The sequence below is a fragment of the Phyllobates terribilis genome, unplaced genomic scaffold (assembly GCF_046119375.1).
Source record: "Phyllobates terribilis strain yellow unplaced genomic scaffold, ASM4611937v1 Scaffold_13__5_contigs__length_258822181, whole genome shotgun sequence".
Taxonomy (NCBI): Eukaryota; Metazoa; Chordata; class Amphibia; order Anura; family Dendrobatidae; genus Phyllobates; species Phyllobates terribilis.
Window position 1 is genome coordinate 104,391,217 of NW_027362773.1, and position 27,995 is coordinate 104,419,211.

The 27,995-nt window shown below is 42.4% G+C and overlaps 1 protein-coding gene across 3 annotated transcripts; it reads right to left on the reverse strand.

The window, feature by feature from the left end:
- Window positions 1-1,042: 1,042 nt before the first annotated feature.
- On the reverse strand, window positions 1,043-26,488 carry LOC141173853 (splicing factor 1-like). Of its 3 annotated transcripts, none has more exons than XM_073658350.1 (12): window positions 26,335-26,488; window positions 23,076-23,201; window positions 17,335-17,410; window positions 8,316-8,468; window positions 6,825-6,914; window positions 6,568-6,751; window positions 5,278-5,390; window positions 5,071-5,178; window positions 4,770-4,962; window positions 2,490-2,670; window positions 2,261-2,407; window positions 1,043-1,607 (listed from the first exon to the last, which is right to left on the reverse strand). In XM_073658350.1, the coding sequence occupies exons 1-12, from the start codon at window positions 26,336-26,338 to the stop codon at window positions 1,279-1,281; spliced, it is 1,704 nt and encodes a 567-aa protein (XP_073514451.1). In that variant the 5' UTR covers window positions 26,339-26,488; the 3' UTR covers window positions 1,043-1,278. The 3 variants fall into 3 exon arrangements, with proteins under 3 accessions (XP_073514451.1, XP_073514450.1, XP_073514452.1); XM_073658349.1 differs by having other exon boundaries at window positions 2,490-2,673; XM_073658351.1 differs by lacking the exons at window positions 17,335-17,410; window positions 26,335-26,488 and having other exon boundaries at window positions 2,490-2,673; window positions 23,076-23,203.
- Window positions 26,489-27,995: the final 1,507 nt, after the last annotated feature.

Here is a 27,995-nt window from a genome sequence, read left to right on the forward strand (position 1 = left end):
ACTTTTACACTGTGTCCCACTATGGGACTTTCACTAATTGCAGGCTGATCGCTTGTATAGTATAGGGATGCAGGAGCATTCCTATACTATACAGAAAGTGCTGCACTGACGGGCAAACTTGTTAGATCATGTACTGCGCATGATCCACCAAACTTCCTAGCTCTGGTGACCTGGATGTCGTCATGACAACATGGGGTCACCATGGCACCGATCGGGACCCCGCGATGACGTCGCAGGGTCTCCGTTTCTAAGGCAGAGGGGCTTTATTCCCTCTGCCTGCACACTAAATGCTGCGATCGCAGCGTTTATCGGGTTAAAGTGATGGGAGCAGTGCGGGCACCACACCTGGCACTGAGTGCTGGGTGTCAGCTGTCAAAATCAGCTGACACCCAGCAGCAATCGAGCACGAAGGGCCTCCGCGAGCACAAAATCGCTGAGACGTAGCCATATGTCCCTGGTCAATAAATACCAGGCCACAGGGAAGTATGGATATGTCTCACGTCAGAAAGGGGTTAATGCTTCTAGCTGCAAGTTCTTAGATTTTACAAAACATTTTGAATAACAAATCAGTACTGTAATTAACCTTGAGGACATTTTGTTTTTGTTTTTTAAAAAAAGGTTTTTAATACAAGATAAGCTTTATACAGAGTCAGACAAGGAAAAAGAAAAAAAAAAAAAAAAAGCAAGAGGGTGCAAAATAGACCCTTTATCTATATGCAACAGCCTCTGCCTTTTAGAGACAGACAGAACTCTGCATCCACTTGCAAATCACATCGGGGAAAAAAGGACAGACGCTAGGTGCTTCGACACCACGGACACAACTAGACGATTTTCGTCATCACTAGAGCATTAACCAATATGTCTAGAGAGAAAGGACTGAAGATCACGGTAAAGCACTTTTGGGCAGTGGAGAAATGAAGGTTAGTGACATTTCCACAGGGTGGGACCAGCTAGAAAAGTAGTCGGGATTTCTATCTAAACTTATGGTATTTGTGCTGTTAATCTGCGCACTTTTCACATTTACCGTTCGGAGCGGCTGAAATCAGAATGCAACATTGATCTGAATTTAATATCTTAATGTGACGTAGAAAACCTTTGACGTTTCCTTTAATCTACTACAAAATAATTGATGACCTGACAAACACATGTTCGTAAATTCGAGAAGTTATATATGCCGACCCTCAGCCGCTTTCTTTCAGTGGAGACATTTGTCCACTGTGCAGAGTTCTAATATGTGAGGCAAAGTGCCCGGCAACTTATCAATTGAAGGGGGTAAATTTAGTTTTGAGGAGGAGGTGGTGGAGGGGCAGGAGGCAAAGAAAACTGGGGGATCCCGGGGACCCCCATCCCCATCATAGTCACATAGTTGGAGTGATCTATGGGTGGAGGGGGAGGAGGCGGAGGAGCATAGAGAAAGCCAGAGGATCCAGGGGGAGGAGGTGGTGGAGGCGGCGGAGCACTTGGAGGAAGGGGCGGTTGAACGCCGGGAGGAGGCGGCACAAGGGAGGCATTTGACTGGATGGCGTTGTTAGATGAAGCAGAGGCAGCGCCTTGTTGCTGCTGCCAGAGAGGAAGGGACGCTGAGCCAGTGGCGTTGTTTTGAGAACCTAAAAAAAAAAAAAAAAAAAAGTCTAATTTAATAAAAATTTATAAAATGGGGACAACTTAAATAACAAGTAATTGTAAAGTCAGATTTATTTTACACTGGTTTTAGAAAGAATCAGCCCTGCAGATTGTAAAAAAAACAAAAAAAGCCCTCCGGATCCAACGCAGAGTCTCGGCCAAAACGACAGCGTTGTAGCTAATCATTGAGCTTAGCAGATTTCTTGACTGTAAACTGCACAAGCTGCTGAGCTCACAGATTGTCTGCAGCACTGTTGATAGAACATCAAAACTGCAGACAGACTGGAGCAGCGGTGTAGGCTGTGCTTCGCTCAGGGACGGTTTGTAAAGCAATTTTTTTTTTTTTTTAAATCTGCAACTGGGAACAGAACTTTTCAAAACCAGAAAACCCCTTCAAATGTATGACTACAGATCATTTTGCAAATGGATCAGTTAATGGATGACATAACAGATGACCCAATCTGTATTTTTCCCCATATACTTTAGTGTTTAAAATAAAAAAGTTACAAACTCTCCGTCAGAATAAGCTCACTGACGGAGTCTCCGTTCATTCTGCAGCCAGGAATATGCATGGAAACAAATCCTGTAAAAGCCAATGGTGTAACATTTGTAATAAACTGACTCAACCATTACTTACTTTGCTGCCAAGGTAGAGGAGCTCCAGGTTGGGGTGGTGCACCTGTATTTTGTTGCTGCTGCCAAGGAGGTAAAGAGTGTGCAGAACCACTTGGAGGTGGCGGGGGTGGAGGCGCCATCAAACCCATAGGGTGAGAGTGCAAGAGACCTGGAGGTGAACGAAAATCGATTAGATTAATGTAGGACTATCTTCTAGAACTGTTTTTTCATGTTCTCAATCAAGTCCTTACCCATAGGATGAGGACCATGTGGATGTGCTCCTGGGTGAGGCTGCATCCAGTGGGGGTGCGGTCCTGCAGGGTTGTGCTGTAGAGGACCGTTTCCTGTACCACCCATCTGGTGAGGAAAGGAATGAGGGGCACCATGAAGGGACGGGAAGGGTCGATCAGTTGCCAGCCAAGACAGTCGGCTCTGCTAAGAGAAAACAAACATATGTACCTAAATATGATATGTCGTAACAGAAATCCGCACCCCATCCAGAGAATAGATCACCGGGGGGTTCAACACAACGTAATATCAAAACCATTAATTCACTATAAGTCAGTTATCGTCATAATTCCTACAGAAGGCATTGTAAGAAGATATACATCTTACAGCCTTCACCAGGAAAGATGCTGATAATGCAAGAACCACAAGGCGACATTGTAACTTTAAAGGCAATGTAATTCTAATCTTCGTGGTTTCAATTGCTTGCGTGATAGAAATTTAGATTTAATCCAGTTTTTTTTATAAACTTGTATTTACTTTTGGTGCATTATTTCTACTACTATGGTGAACCTACTTTAAAGGAGTTGTCCAGGCTTGGGGTTAGTCTGCAGTTACTATGTGACTGCAGACTTGCAATTCCTCACAGCGTGCACAATACATGCTGTCAGGATTCTCCAATGAGATTACATACGGGAATGCGCCACATTCCTACTAGGCGAGTCCAGCCTGGCTCAATACACTTGACTGCACACATGTGAATTGCATACTTAAGGACAGGGCTGAGGAGTCGGAGTCCGTGTCCATTTTGGTGGAGTCTGTATAAAATGGACCAACTCCAACTCCTAAAATATATAATAAATTGCGTACAGTAGTTCAATGCAGTTTGTGGGGAATATTTTTTCATAAGAATTTGGGAAAGTTATGAAATGTCCTATAAATGTCTCCCTATTCCTGATCTAAGGGTCTAGACTTTTAGCTGAGATGAATCTGTGCTACAGTAAATTTATCATGTATGAGGGAGTCGTGGAGTCGGTGTTCTGGAAACTGAGGAGTCGGTGGTTTGGCTTACCAACTCCACAGCCCTGCTTAAGGACACACGCTCCCAAAGAATCGGGACAGCGCGCAGTATGCAGATTCATAAGTCTGCAGTCAGAGTAACTGTAGACGAACCCCAAGCCTGGACAACCCCTTTAAGGAGTACCTATTTTGTTTTATTTAATATGCAGTCATTTTTTAACATGTTCTGCCAATCAATGGAGTTTTAGTTTTTTGTTTTTTTTTTAAATCCCTGCCTATTGGTAAAACAAAATATTAAAATTCTGCAGCTCATACTCTTGACCCCATACACCACTATGCACACTCATGCAGAAGCTCGGTGGTTCTGTCAGATGAGCAGCACTCTACAATACCCCATGACCTTTGAATGATTGATGGAGGGGATCTAGCATGCTGAGACCTCCACCCATCTGCTGCATATGTTAGGAGGAAACTGGATATTAAGTAAAATAGGTAGCCTTTAAATTTTTTTTTTATTAACTGCTCCTTAAAGCTATAGGTTGGAGTAGGTCTCCCAGTGGGTGGTCGTTTTTGCCACGCAAGTCCATCTCTAAGGTTTCAAGGATTTGTACATCGCACATCTTCCTACTAAATATTATTAAACAACAACAGCCTTCAACTCAATCTCTAGCAATGGCGACTTGGATGAATGTTCTGTAGGAAGATCGATCTTGTGCAGCCTAGATAGGTCCACCAGGGTATTCTCTGCAGTTATCTTGATACTATCAGGTTGCTGGTCTTCCTCATCGCCTTGTTCCGTCTATTCTTCCGGCCATGAAGTCCTTCTCCAGTGATTGCCTTCTTCGTATGATGTGTCCAAAGTAGGCAAGTGCTTCGAGTGACATGTCTGGCTTGATTTGTTACAAAATTGATTTGTTTGTTCTTCTTGCCATCCATGGTATTGATAACATCCTTCTCCAGCACCACATTTTGAAGGTGCTGATCCTTCTTCTGTCTTGTTTCTTTATCTTCCTGGTTTCATATCCATGTTACTACAGAAAATATCCTACTATTTAGCATGTGCCAACTTAAACAGGTCTGTAATAGGTTCTCTTTTAGGAAAATCCCTATAACATTGGGCATCTACAAGTTTCCTGTATAAAACAAGCCAGTCAGTTCTACACCGCTGATCCTCAGATCAATTACCATGTACGATGTTAAGAATCAGCATGAACAATCACATATGAATTCATAAAAAGTTTTAGAGAGTGTTCAACGGACTGACAACTTCCATAGTGTCTACATACCACGGGTGTCTGGTTAGCCATCATGCCAGTTGGTCTTGGTGACCCTTGAATAGGACTATGTGTTGGCCCAGTTGCGCCCCCTATAGAAGAAGGTATTGGGGCTTCTCCGAGTTCTGCCATAAGGGAAAGGTATTCTTTATCCATTCTTGCCTTATCTTGTGCTGACTGGGGCTCTCCAGGGCGGGCTTGGACACTAGACAGAAATACACGTATATTACAGGTGGAGAAAGGTGGTGCGATCTGTAACATTAATAAGTGATTGATAAAAGTGATCAGTATTATGTTATGTTTCATGTTTCACCTTGTAAATTTGCAGTCTGAAGCGATGTGTCCGGCCCCTCCGCACTTTGTACACAGGGTGGTATTGGTGATGCTTCTAGTTTCTGTATTCTGCCATGGCCGCAGGATCCTAGAAGTGGAAATAATGAATATAAAACAGAAGCAAAAAACTTGCATAAAAAAAAAAGGGAAAAGAAAAAAAAAAAAAAAAAAAAAAGACAGAACAAACCTGTTATCGTCACACAAAGTACCATTGAGCCGAGCGAGCTCTCGCAGTTGCATTTTGCGGAGATCGTTCTGATCTTCTGGCGTTTCAATCCCTTGCTTGAGAATACTTCTGATCTAGGAGGAAAAAAGGGATGAAAGGCAAATTAGCTCATATGAATGTACAGGCGGAGAGTGAAGGTGGTGCTCAATTACTTATCGATCACTGACTTTCAGGTAACTTGTGATGTCAGCTACACGTAGAGCAGAGTAACTTCAGTAGTGGAAAATGTAAGAGATCCTCCCTAACCCACAAAGGCAGCAGGATATTCTGCATGTACGACATGTGCACAAGAGTCCGAGTCCCGGCACAACGCAGATGAGACCACAAAAAAGCAGCACGTGACCGCCGCGGTGGAAGCAAGCCAAACAAGCCGCTTTTATCCCGGGAAACCACTTCCCATTTACAATCAGGTACACTGCTGAAGCTCTCCAATCCTGATGTAGAACCCCAGTCACAGCACATTTTGGGTAAGAGACGTTTATCTTACAATTTGGCTCTATGAATACACTAAATGAGCAGCATCTTATTGTAGATGGTCAATGAAGGGTCTTAAACTCATGACCTGTAGTATGGAAGGCAGAAACCTAAAGAGTGAGCCACAGCAGTAGCACAATTCTCAATTAGTGTTTTTTTTTTCTGCCTAAAAAGCTCAATAGTATTTTTCTTTACTGGCATAATTGGTATGCGCAGACACAAAATAACTGACAAAACAATTACAATAAAAAAAATTTTTTCTTTTGGGCAATACACATTTTAAATAAACCCCAAAAGCCAGTAAATGACACGGATACATTTGGACTCCCTGTAACTAAAAACCTTCATCTTCACAGCAGCCATTAATCAAGCATTGTGTTGTACTGACATCTAGTGGCCAAAAACAACAATACTCTCACTTTACTGCAGTAGGTTTTAAAAAGAGTGATAGATATAGCTCATAGCCCAGTTCTCAAAAATATGTCGTACAAACTCTAAGGCATGAGCTAGTTTGTACAATCACCCATACACACCATGAGAGCACATTGTTAGATGTTTTCCGATGAAGCACTCCTCTAGTCACCTGACCGCTGCAGCTAATCACAGGCTTAATCAGTAAGAAATTGAGCTGACACCAACACCCCAAATTATCCCTATGTAAAGGAGGCTCCATAGTTTTCCCAGACTGGAGTAGAAGGGATTACCTTCTTTAGTGTGAATGGTGTCCAGCAAATGATTGAACGTTCCCAATTACAACAGTATTTGAGTAACACTTACCTGTTCTACTGCTTTCTTGACATTCTCCATGTTGTTCGCAGTTACCAAAGCATGTAGTGGCTCATCTTCCCCTGGAAGCATCAGCCCATCTTTGCGTCCCACTTTGCCTTCTTTCACTGAACCTTTGCCGCGGATCATTATCTTTGCGTTGCACTCCTTCTCAATGTTCTTTAGGGTGTTACCCCTAAATTTAAAAAAAGGCAATTAAGCCAAAAATAACCTAAAATAAAGCAAATCTACAGAAATCAATGCATTACCTGGGGCCGATGAGTAACCCAACAAAGTTAATCTCCGGATATTCATCCTGTGGGATCATGACCTTGTCATTTACACGAGAAGCAGGTGGTCTGCAAAACATAAGCAGATGAAACATTAAAATAGGCTGCGTGGGGGGTGCAGATAATATTCCTTAAATGTTAGGATGCCGCTAACACAGTTTAGACATTTAATTCTTTCAGATGTGAGATATTAGCTGTGCACTATCCTCAAATATGAGAAATGAAGACAGTCATTGTATTGTGACCACCTTCAATAAGAACACTCTTGAGGATTCAAGGAAAAGGCAAATCCCTAAAGAGAGCCTGTCACTTGCTCAAAAAAAAATTGAGTTAAATACCTTGTAAAAAAAAATCCCCAAGTTGTCCCGATTCGGCCAGGTTTTTTTCAGTTTTGCGCGGCGTCGCTCCGTTGCAGAGATATTCACATTTGTTGCTTTTGGAGCACAGCATGTGAAATCTCTGCTTGCAGTTTAACTGGGCATTTCTTCAGAGTTTCCTATTTGGGAGTGTGAAGTCACCCCTCCCTCCCAGACGCAGCCAATCACAGCTTAGCCCAGCAGCAGATCTAGCAGTCTCAGTCAGTGCAGAGCTGTGATTGGCAGGGTCTGGGGAAGTAGGGTTGAAAGCACACGCCCCCAGAGAAGACTCTGAAGAAACTCCCAATTGGACTACAAGCAGAGATTTCACATAATGCATTCCAGAACAAATGTAAATATCTACAATGGAGTGACAGCACAAAATGGGGATAAAAAAAAATGGCAAAATCAATGGAGCTCAGGGATTTTTTACAAGGTATTTCACTCAATTTTTGAGCAAGTGACAGGTCCTCTAAAGTGTATGGACACCTTTGACATGTAATTTTATCATCTAAAGTTAACCCACTAACATGTAAAAACAAAATTCTATTTAAATTTCAGTCTGCAATTTTCATTCCTTTATTCATTTTTACCCTCTCCCTAGGTCTGCGTGTATCCGGGAGAAACCAGCAGTCTTCATCTGCTCATATCAGCAAAGCTTCTATCCTGCCTCAATACCTCTTCATGTGCTTTCAGCCTTACCTATATCCTGTTTTCTCTGCCCTCCTCGAGACATTACATGCTTTCTTCACTACTCACTACATTTTTGTAAATTCCTCTCACTCCAAGAGAAAGAATGGGGGGGGGGGTGGAGGAAAGCCATGAAAATCTAGACATAAAAGACTTAAATACATCCTGCAGCAGCAAAATGATGAAAAAAATGGTTAATCAAATCTAATTAGAACATTGCTTAACTGACTGCAAAGTGCTTCGACATGAGCTTCCAGCTCGGACAAAGTCAGTGCAGCCGTCAGTGGTTACTGATTGGCAGCAGTGGTCAAGTAAGGAGATAGGCAGTAATATAAAGAAATTGCAGTGATCTGGTAAGTGAGTTTTTTCTCTTCTATTTTTAAGATTGACCAATAGCAAGTTTAACAAACCTTAAATAACTTACCTATAATCAGCCGGTGGTTTGAACTCTGGGTTCAACCCAACCATCTCAGTAATAAGGTGGTGTCGCTCCTCTTCCAGCTTCTTACGTGTCCTGAACTCTCGTGTGTTAAGACGTTTCCCTTCGCTATTATAAATGGGTTCAGGAGATGGCGACCTGCACGGAGCGAGCAAAAAAACAAGGGATCAAAAAAAATGCCTCAAAGCACAAAATATTCAAAGAATGATTTAAAGATTCTTTAACATTGCACAAATAAAATACATTTCCAATATTGCAGAGGTACCAAAATCCACCGTGGCACGCTACATTGTCAACAGCAGATATATTGGGTATACTCCATAAATATGGTAGTGATTGAAAACACTACCCAAAACCAACCAATTAAGTGTATTTTTACATTCTAAGTTTTTTTGTGGTCTATTACCCCAAAAAAAAAAAAAACGGCTTCAATCACTGTATCCACATCCGCTGAACATTATAATAGATTACTAATTTCCTGGGAAAACAGTCAGTTATTGGCGCTATTACTGGAGTCTCTGCCTTCTATTCTAAGTTATAGGTGAACTCTGCACGCTGCTTTCACAGTATGCACATTGGAGACATCCAGGTCAAAAACTGGGTTTGAAGCATTTGGGAAAAAAAATTGTAAGGAAACTGACAGACTTCTTCATTAAGTCCCAGCATTTCCATCACTTTTCCTTAAGAAACGATTTTCACTTTTTTTAAATATTGAAAGTACGGTAATCAACATATTGTGAGATTTTACAGGTAGATGATCCCATGGCGCCTGCACACGATCAGACACTGATGAGCAGGAAAGGGATAAAAAGAACGTTTGGGCAAAAAAAAAAAAAAAAGTCACTATTGACTAGAGAGAAAGTCTGCAGGGTAAATCTGTAAATATGGTTAAATATTTAGCCGAAAATGCTAAGGCTATGTGCCCACGTAGCATTTATGAAGCAGAAAATTTCTGCTGCATAAATGCAAGTCCTCTCCCGGAAAAACGCATGCAGAATTCCGCACGCGTTTATCGCGCATTTTTCGAGCATTTTTCGCGCGTTTTTCACACGTTTTCCACATGCGGAATTGCCTTGCGTTTTTTATGCATTGAACTAAGGCAATTCCGCTTGCGGAAACGCAAAATTAAATGACATGCTGCGGATTTTTGAACGCGGCATAAACGCTGCGGAAAAATCCGCAGCATGTGCATAGAAGTTGCGGAATCCCATTGGGGACCATGGGGTGCGGATTACCATGCGTTTTTCAAGCGTTTACGCTGCGGAAATTCCGCAGCATATACGCTTGAAAAATGCTACGTGGGCACACAGCCTAATTCTTTGAGGGTTGCATTGAGGAAAAAAAAAAAACAGTCATTAATTCATATCTGCTCACAAACCTTTTTATGTTGGGCCCAATGTTTTAAAACCTGTTTAAAAAGTGTAAAGGCTTTTAACCAGACAAGTGTTGATCTCTCTAATACCTGCTTTTTCTCTTTTTTTTTTTTTTAAAACAAAACCAATGGTGAGTTAAGTAGGAGCTGAGAAGAACAGGGTAGGTTAAAGGAAATGTGTCACCTGTTTTTTTTACAACCCCATCTGAGAGCAGCATGATGTAGGAGCAGAGACCCCGATTCCGGCAATGTATCACTTACTGAGCTGCTTGCTACAGTTTTGATAAAATTCCCGTTTTATCTGTTGCAGTTCTAGCAGCTCTGTATAACCCCGCCCACAGCACTGATTGGCAGTTTTCTGTGTACTCTGCCAATCAGTGGTGGGGGCGTGGCTGGACTACCTAGCAGCAAGTTTATTCATTCTCTTGTGATAATCTTCAGCTGATAAAACAGTGATTTTATCAAAACTGTAATAAGCAGCTTAGTAAGTGACACATTGATTCTGACAATCTACACTATGCGGTTCTCAGATTAGGTGGCAAAAACCTTTGTGACAGAGTCCCTTTAAGATGGTATAACAAACCAGCTGTATATGGATTATATGCCCTAGAAAACTTCTCAACTAATGACATAAGTGACCATGAAAAGAAAAGGACACTGAAATGAAGAAATTGGACTAGGGGAAAAAAAAATAAAGAAAATGGTTACTGGTTAAGGTACTGAATCCATAAATGAGTGGCACCAATCTACCACAACATCTGGACAGGACTCCACTGATGTCGAGATATTGGGTAATGGCAGTAAATGAGCTTCAATACATCCTTGAGTCATGGGGTTAACATACAAGACCATCTGTAAAGACCCCAAATTAGCTAACTTTTTCTATTTATGCCAAGGTGTGAATGGAGAACAAGGGAATATCCCAAGAGCTGCCCTCATGTGGGACCCATAGTCAGCGGTGACCCAATGATGAGCAGTTTGTGAAGACCTTTCCATTATGGCGAAGGAATCAAAGCTCAGAAAATATGTTCGTACGCTAGCCTACATGAAAATCTTAACACGCGGATTAAACCATCACAAACTAAAGTTGTAAGAACTCTGATTACTAGTCTTGTATTATAAAAGGAACGCTACGGGCAAAACTGATCGTGTGAAGTCTAGAGTACAGGCTGAGAGGGGAGAGCATGACAAACATCCAAAAAGTGCTGTCGAGAATCCACCGCCCCCCACGGGCCATGTACTCCGCATAACTACGTACAGGTTTGGCCTGTAGTGCTTTTAACATTGTGCTGTACTCGTCCATAGATTTTTCTGCCTTTTAACAGTATTGAACAGTTTAAATCAAAGCTGCTTAAAGTGACAAGATAGTAAATATGTCGAGGGTCAAAAAAAAAAAACAGATCAGGCAACCATCGGTGAAAACAAAACTCTCATACTTTTGACATAACAAATAACTCAATTAGTGGAAATCTGCTTGCTCTCCAGAACAATTTAGATTTATTGGCCTTGTGCACACTTAGCATAGCTTTTGTACTTTATTGCCCTTTCTGGCATTTTTTTCCTTTACCTAGATGCACGTATCTTAGGGATAAAAATAAAACTTTGCAACTGGGTTTCATTAAAAATTTTGACTCATTTGGCTTCTACATTACTGGCTGAAGAATGAGTTAACAGTCAGTGAGTGAGCTTGTTCGGACAGAGTTCATAACTTATCTTTCTGAGCCCCTCGGTTGGTTTAGGACTACATTAAAAATTCAGCCCAACGTTCCACTTTCAAGTGATCATGAGGTTGCACGCCCACGATGCGGATTTAATGCGTTTCCGAGGCACCATTTCCGCCACGGAAACACATTAAAAATGCATGTTAAGCTGTCTGCCATGTTTCCCAATGATAATCCTCATGTGCTGTGCACATGCTGTGGAAATTTCCACTGCGGATTATCATTGCGGAAAAATTTGCAGCACTACCATTAATTTTGCGGAATCGCTACGTTTTAGCCGCCATTGAATTGCATTGGACCGCATAATATCCGCATGACTACATGTGCACATGCGAATATTATGCGATTCAATGTGTGGATGGTACCCGGGTCTGGAGAAGAAGAGACTCTCCTCCAGACCTGGGTACCATAGTACCTGTAGTTAAAAAAATAATTAAAATAAATTTTCCGGTGCGTCGGTGTCTTGCGGTGGTGTAAAAGGACCCTTCCATGACATCATTTAGTCATGTGACAGGCTACGCGACCGCTGACGTCGGCGGCCGCGTGACCTGTCACATGACTAAATGACATCATGGAAGGGTCCCTTTACACCACCACGAGCCGCCGAAGACACCGGACGCACCGGAGAAGGAGATCGGGGACATTGGAAGGTGAGTATAATGTTTTGTTTTTTTTTTTTTACTTTAATATTGATGCTGCATTTGCAGCATCGTAACTTGGTCACACTATATAAATCCATGCCGGTTGCATGGATTTACATAGTGTGACCAAGGTGTCAAGCACTTTCCAAGTAATGCTAAAATCGCTTGGAAAGCGCCTGACACCTGCATGCGAAATCGCATGTGAAAAACGCTTCTACCTGGCAGAAAAAAACATGTAAAATCCGCATGCATTTTTTCTGCCAGGGAGATGCAGAAACGCTCCGCAGCATTTCTGCATTGTGGGCACTTAGCCTAAGTCAGCAGGGGAGTGTGGGGAAAAAAAAAAGTTTTAAACTTTGTCAGAACGGCTCACTAACAGCTGCAGCCAGCAATGTGCAGGGAAAAAAGCCTGCAAGTACCAGACAGCTATTTTTTTCATTATTAAAACCGGATTACAAACATTTTTAGGCTAAAATACAAGACAAAAAAAATATAAAAAAAAATATTGTCCATAAAAGACTAATTTATCCAGACTCATGTCTGGAAAGTTGTTTTTTTTCCCATGGGAGAAAAAGAAAAGCACAAAAGACTAGGCTATTAAAGTCAGATGAACGAAGCAGCCATCCAATGTGCATAGGCTCCTCTCGACTGAAATGGAATGACCGTTAATTCTGCACTGCCGGTGTCCAGGAAAGAGGTTTATTTGTCAACGCGTTTCGAAGTTCCAAACTTTTTCATCAGGACAAACCACAATGTGTCTTGAAGAAGTTTGGAACTTCGAAACGCGTTGACAAACTGCAATCCTGGATACCGTTTCTCTTCCATCTCTGACCACCGGCAGCGCAGAATTAACCATATCACTCCATTTTAGTTATCTTAGCCATGGATCTGCAGTAGCCTTGAGCTTTTTAATGGTTGTGGTCACACAACCATACCAGGTGAGTACCATTGCATTCGGTCTCCCTATTGCTTTTGTTATTCCAGATTTTTTTTTTTGTTTTTTTTTTTTACCTTGTATGCTCCTCTTGACTCTTTCCCAAGAGTATGTCAATAAAGAGAAGGGCCAGGCAGTATGCATAAATGCTCATGAGGAGAAGATAATTTTACCTCTATACAAGTCATTAGTGCGACCACACTTAGAATACTGTGTACAGTGCTGGTCTCCGGTGTATAAGAAAGACATAGCTGAACTAGAGCGGGTGCAGAGAAGAGCGACCAAGGTTATTAGAGGACTGGGGGGTCTGCAATACCAAGACAGGTTATTACACTTGGGGTTATTTACTGTGGAAAAAAGAAGGCTTAGGGGTCTTATTACTATGTACAAGTATATGAGGGGACAGTACAAAGACCTTTCTACTGATCTTTTTACTATGAGGCCTGAGACGGGGACAAGGGGGCATCTTCTACGTCTGGAGTAAAGAAGGTTTAATCATAATCACAGACGCAGATTCTTTACTGTAAGATCAGTGAGACTATGGAACTCTCTGCCGCATGATGTTGTAATGAGTGATTCACTGTTAAAATTTAAGAAGGGCATGGATGCCTTTCTTGAAAAGCATATTACAGGTTATATATACTAGATTCCTTGATAGGGCGTTGATCCAGGGAACTAGTCTGTCGTATGGAGTCGGGAAGGGAATTTTTTCCCCAATGTGGAGCTTGGTGTTTGCCACATGTTTTTTTTTGCCTTCCTCTGGATCAACATGTTAGGCTATGGGTTGAACTAGATGGACTTAGTCCTCCTTCAACCTTAAAAACTATGTTACTATGTAGTACGGATCTATACGCCTGTTCCTTTTGTTCTCAGGGGAGATAAGACGCTTAGGCTATGTACCCACGTAGCGTTTTTGCCGCATTTTTACGTCCGCGAAAACGCTTGTAAAACAGTCTGCCATGCAAAGCAATGTGAATTCGGATGTGCACATGATGCGCTAATTTGCACGCCGAATTCGCATTGCTTTGCAAAATGCAGCATGACCATTTCTACCGCGATTCGCAGCGTAATCGCAGTGCGTGTGCTACCTGGGATGAAGAGGAGACTACAACTCCTCTTCATACTGGCTACCATGCGGTGAAAAAAAGAAATAAAGTTAAAAATAAACAAAACCGGTATGTTCACCTCTCCGGCGGCCCCGGAGAGGTGAATATACAGTTTGTTTTTTTTTTGTTTGTTTTTTTTTACTATAGATGCAGCATTTAAAGCATCTAAGTTGTTCACACATTATAAATCCATGCCGGTTGCATGGATTCATATTGTGTGATCAACTTGTCAAGCACTTTTCCAAGTGATGCTCAAAATCGCTTGGAAAAGTGTTAAAAACGCCGCATGCGAAAACGCACGTACAAACGCCGCATGCGAAAACGCACGTACAAACGCCGCATGCGAAAACGCACGTACAAACGCCGCATGCGAAAACGCACGTACAAACGCCGCATGCGAAAACGCACGTACAAACGCCGCATGCGAAAACGCACGTACAAACGCCGCATGCGAAAACGCACGTACAAACGCCGCATGCGAAAACGCACGTACAAACGCCGCATGCGAAAACGCACGTACAAACGCCGCATGCGAAAACGCACGTACAAACGCCGCATGCGAAAACGCACGTACAAACGCCGCATGCGAAAACGCACGTACAAACAACGCATGCGAAAACGCACGTACAAACAACGCATGCGAAAACGCACGTACAAACAACGCATGCGAAAACGCACGTACAAACAACGCATGCGAAAACGCACGTACAAACAACGCATGCGAAATCGCACGTACAAACAACGCATGCGAAAACACACGTAAAAACAACGCATGCGAAAACACACGTAAAAACAACGCATGCGAAAACACACGTAAAAACAACGCATGCGAAAACACACGTAAAAACAACGCATGCGAAAACACACGTAAAAACAACGCATGCGAAAACACATGTAAAAACGCTTCTCTGGCAGAAAAAACGCATGTAAATCTGCATGCGTTTTTTTTCAGCCAGAGAGGCAAAAACGCTCTGCATCAAATCCGCTACGTGGGCACATAGCCTTAGGCTATTTCTGCTTCATTTCCGCATGTCCTCTCCCAGAAAAACGCATGCGGAATTGCCTTGCGTTTTTAATGCATTGCATAAGGCAATTCCGCTTGCGGAAACGCAAAATTAATGAACATGCTGCGGATTTTTGGACGCAGCATAAACGCTGCGGAAAAATCTGCAGCGTGGGCATAGAACTTGCGGAATCCCCTTGGGGACCATGGGGAGCGGATTACCTAGCGTTTAACAAGCGTTTACGCTGCGGAAATTCCGCAGCGTAAACGCTTGAAAAACGCTACGTGGGCACACAGCCTTACAGCTATATGCAGATATCTGGTTGCTTGTTACAGACTCAAAACAAATCTCCTCGTTACAGAGGAAGAACGGAGTCTGGAGACAGAAATCCTAAAGGTTAATCTCAACCCTATAAGAGCCTTACCTTATATGAATAGGACAAAGCAGACCCCTAATGGGGATAGAGGCACTAGAGACACCGACCTTTTCCTCTCTGAAGAGGTAACATTTTATTTCACAGGGGGCATTGCATGGCCTGTAAATCTCTATTCCAGTTTGGAGAAAGAAGAAAGTCAACCACTTAGACCCTAGCGTGAATCTGTAGAAAACAATTCCACTTTGACAGCGGTGCATATGATAAAAACAAAACCGAAAACTTGACGATATAAATGTCCAATTGGAAACTGGGGTTCGTTAGATGGTTCTGAAAGGGACCCTGTCATGTTAAAATTAGTATCTGACCTGCTGGAAGGCACACACACTTGAGCTTGGTTTGTACAGTCATTCTGTGGTGACAGACTAACTCATGCAGCACTGCTTATTTCAACATGAATTCTGCTAAGTGGGTACGTCAGCGATTTATAGACTATTAAAATGAGAAATTGTGAATCCCATCCTCTAAATGGCAGTTTTAATCAATTTTTAAAAATGACTTTGTAAACTAACAATTTTTGTTTTTTTACGCAAGTTAATTTTTTCTTTAATGAAGACATGCACATTTTCCACAATTTATTAAAATTTCTTTAATCTGAATTTAGTTAGACCTGATTGGTGCTGGATTCTCATGAAACATTTGGGATAACCATAGAAAGGTAAAAAACTATCTTGGCAGGGTACAGAGCTGGAATCAAGTACTGCATTATAAGAATTTCTCATTAAAAGGAATCCATGTACTTGGTCTTCAAAATGTCTCAAGGAAATGGTGATACATTTTGAAGACAATCAGCAAAAAAAAAATAAAAATCCTCGTTTCTGGGTATCCCGGATACACAGCCTAAAGTGAACTGACCATCATGAAAATGCAGTCCTTTCTGCAGGCACATTTAGTTATAGAGCAGGGGGAACTGAGCAGATTGATATATCGTTTTGTGGGAAAAGATTCAGCATAACCTGTTTTTCCATCATTTATACCTTTGCTATTTCTGGGGTTTTCAATCCAGTGGCCGGTCCTAGCAGTGACAGCACTCTTTGCATAAATGTACATATAGAGATAGCTGTCAGTCAATTATAGGACTGCCCACAGGACCACAAATCCCACAAAGAACAGGTTTAAATGAAGAAAAAATATGTTATACTGAAAACTATACATTTACTCACCTCCCACTAACGCTATAAACATTCTGCCTGCAGCCTGGACTGCAATTTTAGGATGACCACTCCCTTTTAAAAGGCGGTCAAATCTGTTCATACGGACCAAACCACAGGCAGCATAAATTAGAGCCTGCCTACGCGATTGCAGCCAGGTCTGCATTTCTCTGAAATGTTCGGGCGTACTAGAGAAAACAGTTTGAAAAGCCACCTGGGGACTATAGGGAGCAAAGCGACTACCCCGACGTCAGCTTTTCCTTGCTTCGCGCCAGGTGATTCACATGTCAATCACCCGGAGCAAAGCAGGGAGCAGCGCTGGAAGAGTCACATCTCTCGCAGACAAAACAAATACCACATTTGCAACCCCAAGGCTAACATACCATAGGTTATCCATGAAGAAATTAACCTCAATGTTATCAGGCTCTGTGCACACTTTGTTTCTAATTTTACTATGACTATTCAATAGAAATGTAATATTTCCAATGTTTGGAGAGCACAAGATAATTCCACTAAGTGAAAAATGGAAACCCTGCTCACATGCCATAGATCACAAAATATACAGATTACTATATTAACAAGCCCAAGAGAAGAAGAAACGGTTACTGTCAGGTGACAAGCGAGCGGAGGGGGTATCCCAACCTGTCTTCTGGGTTAGGGGGTATTCCCAGGTCTCCCGTGCGAAGCTTGCGAGTCAGATCCTCAATTTGTAGTTGAACTGGAAGAAAGCAGGTTAGAAAACAAAAGGAACGGGAAAAAATTGTTACAAAACCCAAAAAGGAGAAAAATCAAACCCATAACATTTTGATTCAATACAAAGTTATGACCGGAAAAGAATGTGTTAAAAGTTGAAAAATCTCATACATGGCTGTCAATTGGTTAGGGTTATTTTACCTGTTTCACACATTTAACCATAAACAGGAAATTCTCAACAGGAATTTTATTTTTACCCCAATAGAACTAAAATTTGGCTGGTTCCACCCCAGACAGTAAAAGGGCTGTCATATAACAAGATCCATAACGAAGACTATGCAATATAACATCTAGTATAAGATCAATCCCAAAATGTAGCCACAATTTAATTAAAATATTAGATATTACTAACTTTATAATAAGCAAATCGTAAGAATACCAACACCAGAAAATGTAATCATGTACCAGCCGGCAACAGAGTAAAGGGCTTCTCCTTCACACAAGCAGATGTGGTCAATATGCTGCGTGCGCGCTCAACGGACGGCACACGGAACCGATAACCAATCATCAGGACTGACGGTCGGTATGAAAACAGGGACTAATTTGGTCTTGCACGGGTCCGCAATACTGATGTGACCGATCCAAGTTTGGGTAAGGCCTTGTAAACCCGGCATAAACGTGACCGTACAGGAGACTGCCATTGACCAAACAAGTACTCTCCAAAATTAACATTAGGCTCAGCCAAGCATTGGCACCATAACTTGGCTCCGTCATCAGTTGTTCATCTTCTGGGAGAACAAAAAAGTGTTTGAAATGAAACTTTAAATTCCAACCTGATCTCACTACCCCAACATTATCTATCAGGTGATCAGTTTGGAAGCTGCCATGCTCAGTTAGCCCGGTTCAATGTTATTCTAGTGTGTACAGGATGTTAAAATATAGGTGAGAACATCCAGATTGGTGGGGTCTGATGGCTTAGCACTGCCAGTCAGCATTACTGGTCACTTGTCCCCACCTGAATGGAGCAGCAGTGCTCATGCTCAACTGCCCGTCTCTAAGACTCTATCCCAATATGTAGCAGGTGTAATATTAGCAAAAACCTCCAATTAGAAATGTAGTATAGTTCTTCTCATTAGCTATGTCACTTACCCCATGTGCAGGGCATTGCAGTAGCTTAGGTATCCATGGTTACAACCATTAACAACTGTCACTATGTGGGTAAGTAACATAACCAATGAGAAGAACTATACTAAATTTCTAATTGGAGGTATTAGCTAATAAGATCTCTGACATGGGAATACTCATTTAATTATTCGACTAACAGAAAGTAAAGAGACATACTGTGTTCTCAGTTAGTCCCATAGTGAATGAGTAATGATGGTCAAGCATTCCCCTTTTGGCCGAGCAGCGACGTTCTAATCAGTCGGAGATCTATAAGGCTGGGTGCCCACGTAGCGTTTTACAAGCCTTTATGCTGCGGAATTTCCGCAGCATAAACGCTTGGGAAATGCTTGGTAATCCGCCCCCCCGTGGTCCCCAATGACAAGCCACATTTTCAATGCCCATGTTGCGGATTTTTCCGCAGCGTTTATGCTGCGCTCAAAAATCCGCAGCATGTCCATTAATTTTGCGGACACGCAGCGTAATCGCCGCCATTGACTTGCATTGAGACACATATAATCCGTGTCTGTACATTTGCACTCACGGATTATATGCGTTTCTATGTGCGGATGGTACCCAAGTCTGGAGGAGAGAAGACTCTCATACAGACCTGGGTACCATAGAAAACTGTAAAAAAAAAAAAAAAAAAAGAATTTAAAATAAAAAATAAAGTTTATACTCGCCTTCCGATGTCCTCCCGGTGTTTTGTCTGCTCCGGGACGGTCTCTTGCAATGTTCGCGTTGATGTGAAGGACCTGCCATGACGTCACTGAGTCATGTGACCCATCACATGGCTTAATGACGTCACCGCAGGTCCTTCACACTACCGCAAGCAGTGCAAGACACCGGACGGAGCAGACAAAACACCGGGAAGACATCGGAAGGGGAGTATAAACTACTTTTTTTTTTAAATTTTTCACCATTCTTATTCTTTTTTTTTTTTTAACTAACTTGGTCACACTACTATAAATCCATGCCGGTTGCATGGATTTATATAGTGTGAACAAGTTGTCAAGCACTTTTCCAAGTGATGCTAAAATCGCTTGGAAAGGCGCTTGTTAACCCGCATGCGGAAATGCATGCAAAAACGCTTGACAAACGCTTCTACCTGGCGGGAAAAACGCACGTAAAATCCGCATACGTTTTTCCTGCCAGGGAGAAGCGTAAAAAATATGCTTCATTTCCGCAACGTGGGCACATAGCCTAAATCTCCTGTGAATGGGTAGGGCTTCTTGCAACCAGAATACCCATTTAAGTCTTTAAAGCGCACCTGTCAGCAGGATTGTGCTTAGTAAACCACATACACTGTCAGGTGGGCGCCGTTACACTGATTAATATGATACCTTGCTTGATTAAATCAGTCTCGTGGTTCTTGTATAATCTTTATTTTCATTTCTGAGATAATGATATGCTCATGCTTCGGGCAGCCTTTATCTTGTACTCTGCTTATGTATTCCTATGTCTACCTTCTGATAGGTCACTGTGCCTTCAGTCACCTGCCTACTATTTTAAATACTGCCTGTGTAATTGTGTTCCAAATCTGAAATTTACATGCAGCAATATGCATGTAATGCAGAGTCAATTGAAATAGGTTCTCTGCTTAAATAAATAAAATACAGTGAAAGGTTCTTTTTGTGCATTATCCTGACAGCCCATAGAGCTCAATTGTGATTCGGTGGTTCTGCAGTCCTACTAAATAATACTAAAATGTGAAAAATTAGAAGAGTACGAGTGTGGCTTCTTACATAACCACTCGCAAAAGTTTATAGGGGTCAAAAATCCCTTTAAAATCTACTGACTTTAAAACTTGGGGAGATGAAAATGCTGAACCCGAAGTGATCAGGGGATCACTGTGCTAACTTATTTTTGAAAAAGAATTGTTTCCAAACAGGTTTCCCCCATGAAGGGGCTCTGTCTCGAGTTTTGTGTTCAGGGGCACAGGTTTCCCCCACTTCCTGCTTGTAATGGGTCAGTGTGCTCCTGAAGACTGACTGATCAAATCAATGGCAAGGTTGAACTGCTGGTTAAAATTGTGCGCTCTCCCATGCTGAAAGCAAACGCAGCTTAGCACCATCTGAGGATCTCAGGGGGACTAAAGCAAGCCAGATTCATTCAGCTCCAGAGAAGCACTTGCAAGCTATAAAAGGAGATGTTCACTACTAGAACAACCCCTTCCTCCATCTCTGTTTGCCCCCGTTAATATAAAAACCCTTATACTCATCTCCTGTGCCGGCACTGTTCTGCCGAGGCTCATGTGAGGTTGTTACGTTACGTCACGCAAGCTCAGCGCCCAATCAGCACCGGCTTCAAAGTCGCCTTTAGATGTATAATTAGTCAATACATCGTGAGCAGCCAGCCCTGCCTTTCTCTTGATTACTTATACGTCCGAAGGCGGGGACAGTGAATCCAGCGCTGATTGAGTACAAGGTACATAACCTCACGTGAGCCTTGGTCTAGTCCCGACACTGCTGGAAAGGTTCCGGAGGTGAGTATAAGGGTTTTAATATTAAAAAGGGGAAACACTCAGATTGAGAAGGGGTTGTCCTAGTAGTAGCTATCCCCTTTAAAGCAAAGAGCTTGCAATCTCAGACTGCAGAATCAATTCTTGGGAATTGAGAGGAATTTTAATAAGCTGTAAATTGCAAAGTTGCTTCTTTAAACAATCACTCTAAGGGTATGTGCACACGGTGCGGATTTGCCGCTGCGTTTTTATGCTGCATCAAAACTGCAGCGGCCAGATGTTACAGCATAGTGGATGGGATTTCTAGAAATCCCATGCCCACTATGCGTTTTTGTGCACCTGCGGAAACTGAAATGAGGTGCATTGTTCAGATCCGCAGTATGTCTATTTCTCTCTTGTGGAAACGCATGCAGATTTTCCCAATAGACTGGCATTAGATAAGGAAAATCCACATGCGTAAAAGCCGCAGGTGTGTTTTGTGTGCGTTTCCGCAGCGGTCAATAAAGTTTGCTTAAAAAAAAAAAAACCTATTCTCTAATTTCAACATGAAAAATGCATGCATAAAAAACGGATCAAAATCTGCATGCGGCAGAACCACACCAAAAACCACAGTAACCTAATTTGCATATTAGGTGCGGAAATGGTGCAGAAATTCAGCAGCGTCAAAACCGCAGCAAATCCACACCGTGTGCACATACCCTTACTCATTTAAAAAGATGAAAACTCAAAGTCCAAAGGGAAGAGCAGGGCTAAGGCTATGTGCCCACGATGCAGAAATGCTGCATATTTTTTCCGCTTCTCCCTGGTAGGAAAAACGCATGCAGTTTTTACATGCGTTTTTCCCACCAGGCAGAAGCGTTTGTCAAGCGTTTTTGCATGCATTTCTGCATGAGGGTTATCAAGCACTTTACCAAGCGATTTTAGCATCACTTGGAAAAGTGCTTGACAACTTGTTCACACTATATAAATCCATGCAGCCGACATGGATTTATAGTAGTTTGACCAAGTTACTTATTAAAAAAAAAAAAAAATGAATAAGAGTGGTAAAAAATAAAAAACAGATTATACTTACCTTCCGATGTCCTCCCGGTGTTTTCTCCGCCGCGTCCGGTCTCTTGCACTGCGGTGACGTCATTGAGTCATGTGACAGGTCACATGACTCAATGACGTCATGGCAGGTCCTTCACACCACCGCGACCCATAGAGCAGACCAGACGGAGGGGAGAAAACACCGGGAGGACATCGGAAGGCAAGTATAATCTTTTTTTTTTTTATTCTTTTTTTAAAGTTTCTATGGTACCCAGGTGAGGATGAGAGTCTCCTCTCTTCCAGACCTGGGTACCATCCGCACATTAACCGTGTGATATCCGCTTGTGCAGATGCAGTGATGCGGCTGTCACGCGGTCCAATGCAAGTCAATGGCGGCGATTACGCTGCGTGTCCGCAAAATTGACATGCTGCGGATTTTTGAGCGCAGCATAAATGCTGCGGAAAAATCCGCAGCATGGGCATCGACATTGCGGCTTGTCATTGGGGACGGATTACCAAGCGTTTCCCAAGCGTTTACGCTGCGTAAATTCCGCAGCATAAATGCTTGGAAAATGCTTCGTGGGCACATACCCTAAGAGAAGGTCTTGCTCTGATCCGTAAGATCACTTCGTACACAGTCGGCAATTCACTTGATGGCTACTTGCACGGTACCTTTACTACACAGAATTTCTGTATAATTTACCCACAGTTTTTGTGAATCTCATCAAGTTATAGGAATATATGATAACCATTCTGGTGTTGGATTCTAGTTTAAATTCACATTTGCCTTCATATTCTCACATGACCAACTAAAATAATCGTAAACTAAACTTGTGTGTTTTCAAACAGTCAAGAAATTACAAGGTATCACCTTATAAAAAAAACAAAAACAAAACATTTGGTTACTAAAACGAAACCTGTTCTTGAATGGAATTATGCTTATGAGAATATCTGAAAACTAAACACTAAAACACTTGTTGTCATATAAAGATTAACACTTTGAAAATCAATCAAGGTGAAAGAGGAAACCTGACATTACCTATATATGCTCGCTCCTGTTCACGACTGAGGCCTGGCGGTATTACTGTTGGCATCCCGGGAATGATCATCTTTTGGTCTTGAGTTTCATAGTTCCAGCGACTGCGTTTTCTTTTCCGAGAAAAGTCTGGGAACATAGAAACATGTTTTACTATTTTTCTCCAGATTCCAACCAAAAGCTTAAGAGAAAATAGAGGAAAAAAATATTTGAAAGCAATAAGAGGAAGAAGGAAGTGTAGGGGTCAATGTCACTAATTTTCATGGTGTAATGTAAGAGGGTAAATGGTTAACAGTCTTAAAAAGGGGTTGTCTGGCTGTAGGCTACAAGTCTGCAGTCACTGTCTGCAGACTTGTGTATCCTCACAGAACGCTTACTGAACGTTGTGAGGATTCTCTGGTGCCGGAACAAAGACTGCAAGTATGTGATTTGCATACATGCGGTCACATGCAGACTAGATGGGCACAACCGTGTATTGAGTGGTTTGCAAACTACAATTAACAGGGTTGGCCACTACTCTGACAATCCCTTCTGAATTCCTATGTTTCAGTGAGCCGCAAAAGCCTGCAATGGAGGTGAGTAGAAGTGTTATTTTTCAGGGGGGAAACATAGGGATTGAGAAGGGGATGTCCGATTAGTAGACAACCCCTTTAAGACTTTACACAAAATATTCCTATGCTGAGCATGAGCCAGAAGTGTATTAGTAACTTATACATAAAGATGAGAATAGTGAAAGGAATAACCCTTAACATTTTAATTAAATACAATTTAAAAAGCTAGACGATTGAAGTGTATTTACACTTGTTGAAAATGGGCTAAAGGAGTTCCTAGGAATGCTCATTACCAAATAATCGTCTTGTCGAAACAGGCTACCAATTGACTGACGAACATGCAATATGCTCGTTCATCTTATGAAATGATCTTTGTGCCTTTCTCGGCAGCACATTGCCCTGGGCAAACAGGACAAGTGCTGCCAAAAAATAATGATATTCTATGCACATGGAAGTGCAGTCGGCCTGTCTATAAAAAGGTTATTAATTGACCATCAGCTTTGTATGTAGCTGAACAGTAATAGTTTAACAGTAATTTATGCTCCCCTACCTACCCAAACTGCCTATATGATCAGGTAGTGAATCCACACCTTTTTAAAAAAATGTGAACCTCAATCAAATTATCCAGTTATATTAAAATGCAAATCAGGCCACAAGTGCTGTAAGTATGCACTTCCCAAGCCTCTGTCTACTCAACATAAGTCCAGAAGCACGCCCAGAGCACTTGCAGCCTTATTTGCTTATTGATAAAAAAACACCAAGGTTACTTACAGGTATCCGGTTTTTCCAGAACCCATGACAGCACACCTCATATATGGGTGCTGTCATGGGTGAAAGGAAAACACCAAGGTTACTTACCGGTAGCTGGGTTTTCCAGAACCCATGAAAGCACCCATATATTAGGTGTTCTGTCATGGGTGAAGGAAAAACATGTTATCAATATAGGAGCCACAGATGTTATAAAAGCTACCTAACCGTATAGCTAGTTGCGAAGGGGAGCACCATGATGACAAATTCCCTTTAATGAGCACAATTAGCAAGTTTAAATGTACCTTTAACAAGCAGTAATAGCTTAGTATGCTCTGCTGTTCCAGGGTTGATGTTGGCATGACAGCCTTGGCACGTCACTCTCCACAAGGAGAAACATTACCCCTTGGATGCCGGTCAGACAGCTCACCCAGCCAAACTAGATCTCACACTTTGCACTAATGAGGGGTAACACCCCAAAACACAATGTCTGCAAATTGAGATATTTGTTTGGCTTTTATCCCAAGTCATATGGCAACGCTCGTTAAAGGGTCGATATTGGCTTTTAGAAATGCTACTTCCAATAGGTGACACTTAAGTTCTAGTCATCTTCCTCTCTGAAGAGGCAATTTGCAGGACTGACATGTCCATGCTGGTTTTTGTTCAACAAATGGGAGCACTGTAATCAATGCTTACAGCGATGCCTTCAGCGGCATCAATACATCACCGCTACAGTCAGTATATTGTCTGCAGCGTTCACATCCCACGTATGACACACGATGAGACAAGGAATTGTCATACCAGGATTAACAAATTTACTCATTTTATAGTACGTTTGGACAATATAGTTGATGCAAATCGATTCACAAGACCCGATCAATTTGGGCCCTCAGATGGGAGTCTTGAGAATTGCCACCTACCTCTCGGCATCTGCGGCTCTTTAGATTAGCCGACCTGGCACGACAATACCCATTAGTCACGTCATGACAATGGGTAAGAAAAAGAAGAGCTGCAGACACCGGAAGGTAGGAAGCTGCCCTTATGGCAGGAGATTGACTTTGGGGCTTTCACATTGCATCTAGGGACACGATTGGTGGCCTTGTCGGGGCTTACGTCTGAGCCCTCCGCAAAACGGGATTCGGGCATACGCGCCTATAAGGTCATAGACTAACGGTGCAGACAGCGCGAACGTCTATTGTGCCATGCATCATTTTTGGGCGTATACCTCTAGTGAAGACGGACACCCACTACTTCTGAATGTCCACCTCTAGGAGTATACGCTCGAAAATTATGCATGGCAGAGCGCAAGGTCGCTCTGACCGCATCATTATAGTCTATCGCCCCATCAGGGCATATGTCAGAATCCCGTTATGTCCCCCGTTCAGCCGTAAGCCTTAGTGTGTGACTAAATGCAATGTGAAAGCTCCAAAGTCGCAGAACTGGGTCAAATGACTGAATTTGAACCAAGTTTAATGGACAATCACTTTAAAACAAAAAAAAAAAAATTAAAAATAAATTAAGATTTTGCAACCAGTTCTGCATCACCGTATGGACTGACAATGCAAACCACTGGTCCAACAAGAAGACCCTCAAGTTGCACCGCAAACATCCATCCACTTCGCCATCAAAAACACAAAGCGACTACACAATCACTAGTTGGACGGTGGTAACGACGGTCCCTACTTTATCAGCTTTTTAGAGTTCCCATGGCAACAAGAGACAAGAAATACAACATAACAGCAGGCTTTATTGTATGCCTGACCACATAAGGAGCAGCACACGTGTAAGTATCACTGCTGAGCCCGTCTGGAGGCGCCACAGCTGCTTTCAGCCACACCAGGGCCTGCAACTGCCAGAACCAAGTCGTTCTCCATCACTTATACGAGATTATCAGCTGCAGGAAAGCGTTCAGCAGTAAAGGTCAGCAAGTCGTAAACGTCGTGCACACTAGGCCTCTCCCTTACCCATTTCCCGGTCACCACTAGCCTCCCTTCATCCAAGATGACTGCGCGCTTGCGTTACCAGCCGGACTTTTTATAAGCTTGGTTACTCCGCCCACTAAAAAAAAACTTACAGCGTTCATTGGTTAGTAAGACGGCTTCTGTGATTGGATGGCTAAGGCTTGCCTCTTGTCTGAAGAAAAGGACGTGACGTAAATAACGCGCTGTGATAGGACAGTGAATAAGCCAATCAGCTGCAGGTGCTGGAAGAAAGAGCTGTGAGAAAAAAAGAAGGAGGCGTGGTAATATATCGCATCCTGGCCTATCACAGCGCGGGACACGCCTCCTTCCTGAAACGCGCGCTCGCTTCCTCACTCGCTGCCCGCTAGCTCTGCGTGCATGTGTTTCTCTCGCCCGGCCTATCGCCGCCATTTTGCAAAGTGTGTGAGGGCTTTTCTCGTCTCTTTATAGACGCGTTTATGTGGGGAAAATGGCGGCAAATGATCATTATTGACCCTTTGGTAAAAAGTGATGGCGCATGTAAACTCCTGTGGGATAGTTTCTTCCAGCACAGGCTGTTTAGGGAGAACTTTTTTTCCCTCAGAATGCTGTGACTGAAAATGGGGTATATAGGAGAGGCAGAAGCGGTCGTGCCCCATCATGTAGTGGAATACCACAGGGGGAATACAGACACCGGCAGTTTCTGATAATGCCATTATTTTGGGGGAAAGGGAGGATAGGAGTGGTGATCTACACTGGCGATGAGGTATTACCCCCTCCCCCCAAATAATCGAGAGGACGTGGTATAAGAAGAACAATGCCGTTTATTCTCAACGCGGTTCAAAGTTTGACCAACTTCATCAGGAGAAATTAGTACAACTCTGAATTGAGTTGAGAATAGACCGCCAGAAGAACCACAGTAATGATTATCATAGTTCTCCTGATGAAGAAATTAGTCCATCTTCGTAACGTGTGGAGAATAATCCATCAGGAGAGCTACAATAATTGTTGTGGTTTTCCTGATGAAGAAGTTAGTCCAACTTCGAAATGCGTTGAGAATAAACCACCAGGAGAACCACAATAATGCCTTGAGGCATTTCCACTGAAGTTGGATCAGCCTGTAATTTGATTTTGAGTATCATTCCAAATCCAGACCTCCATGGGATATTAATTTTGATTTACATTGATCATTTTTATGTTTTATTCTTCTCAACGCATTTCACTATGTGATGAATAAAGATTTGCAACTAGTGTTGAGCGAGTATGTTCTATTAACCCTTTCGCCGAGTACGCTCGGGCCGAGCTCCGAGTATTTATAGCTGCTCGGTGATAAGGTTAAATCGCTCCCCGTGTGCATGATTTGCAACTGTTTCACAGTTTTACTACATGTGAGGAATGGCTATTTCTTACACATTCCTCACATGTAATAAAGCTGTCAAACAGTTGCAAATCATGCACACGGGAGCGATTTAACCTGATCACCAAGCAGCTATAAATACTCGGCCCGAGCATACTCGGCGAAAGGGTTAATAGAACATACTCGCTCAACACTAGTTGCAAATCTTTACCCGAGCATACTCGGACAGAACATACTCGCTCAACCCTATTTGCAACTGGAATATTTCATTCAGTGATATCTAGGATGTAGTATTTTAGTGTTCCCTTTATTTTTTTGAGCAGTGTAT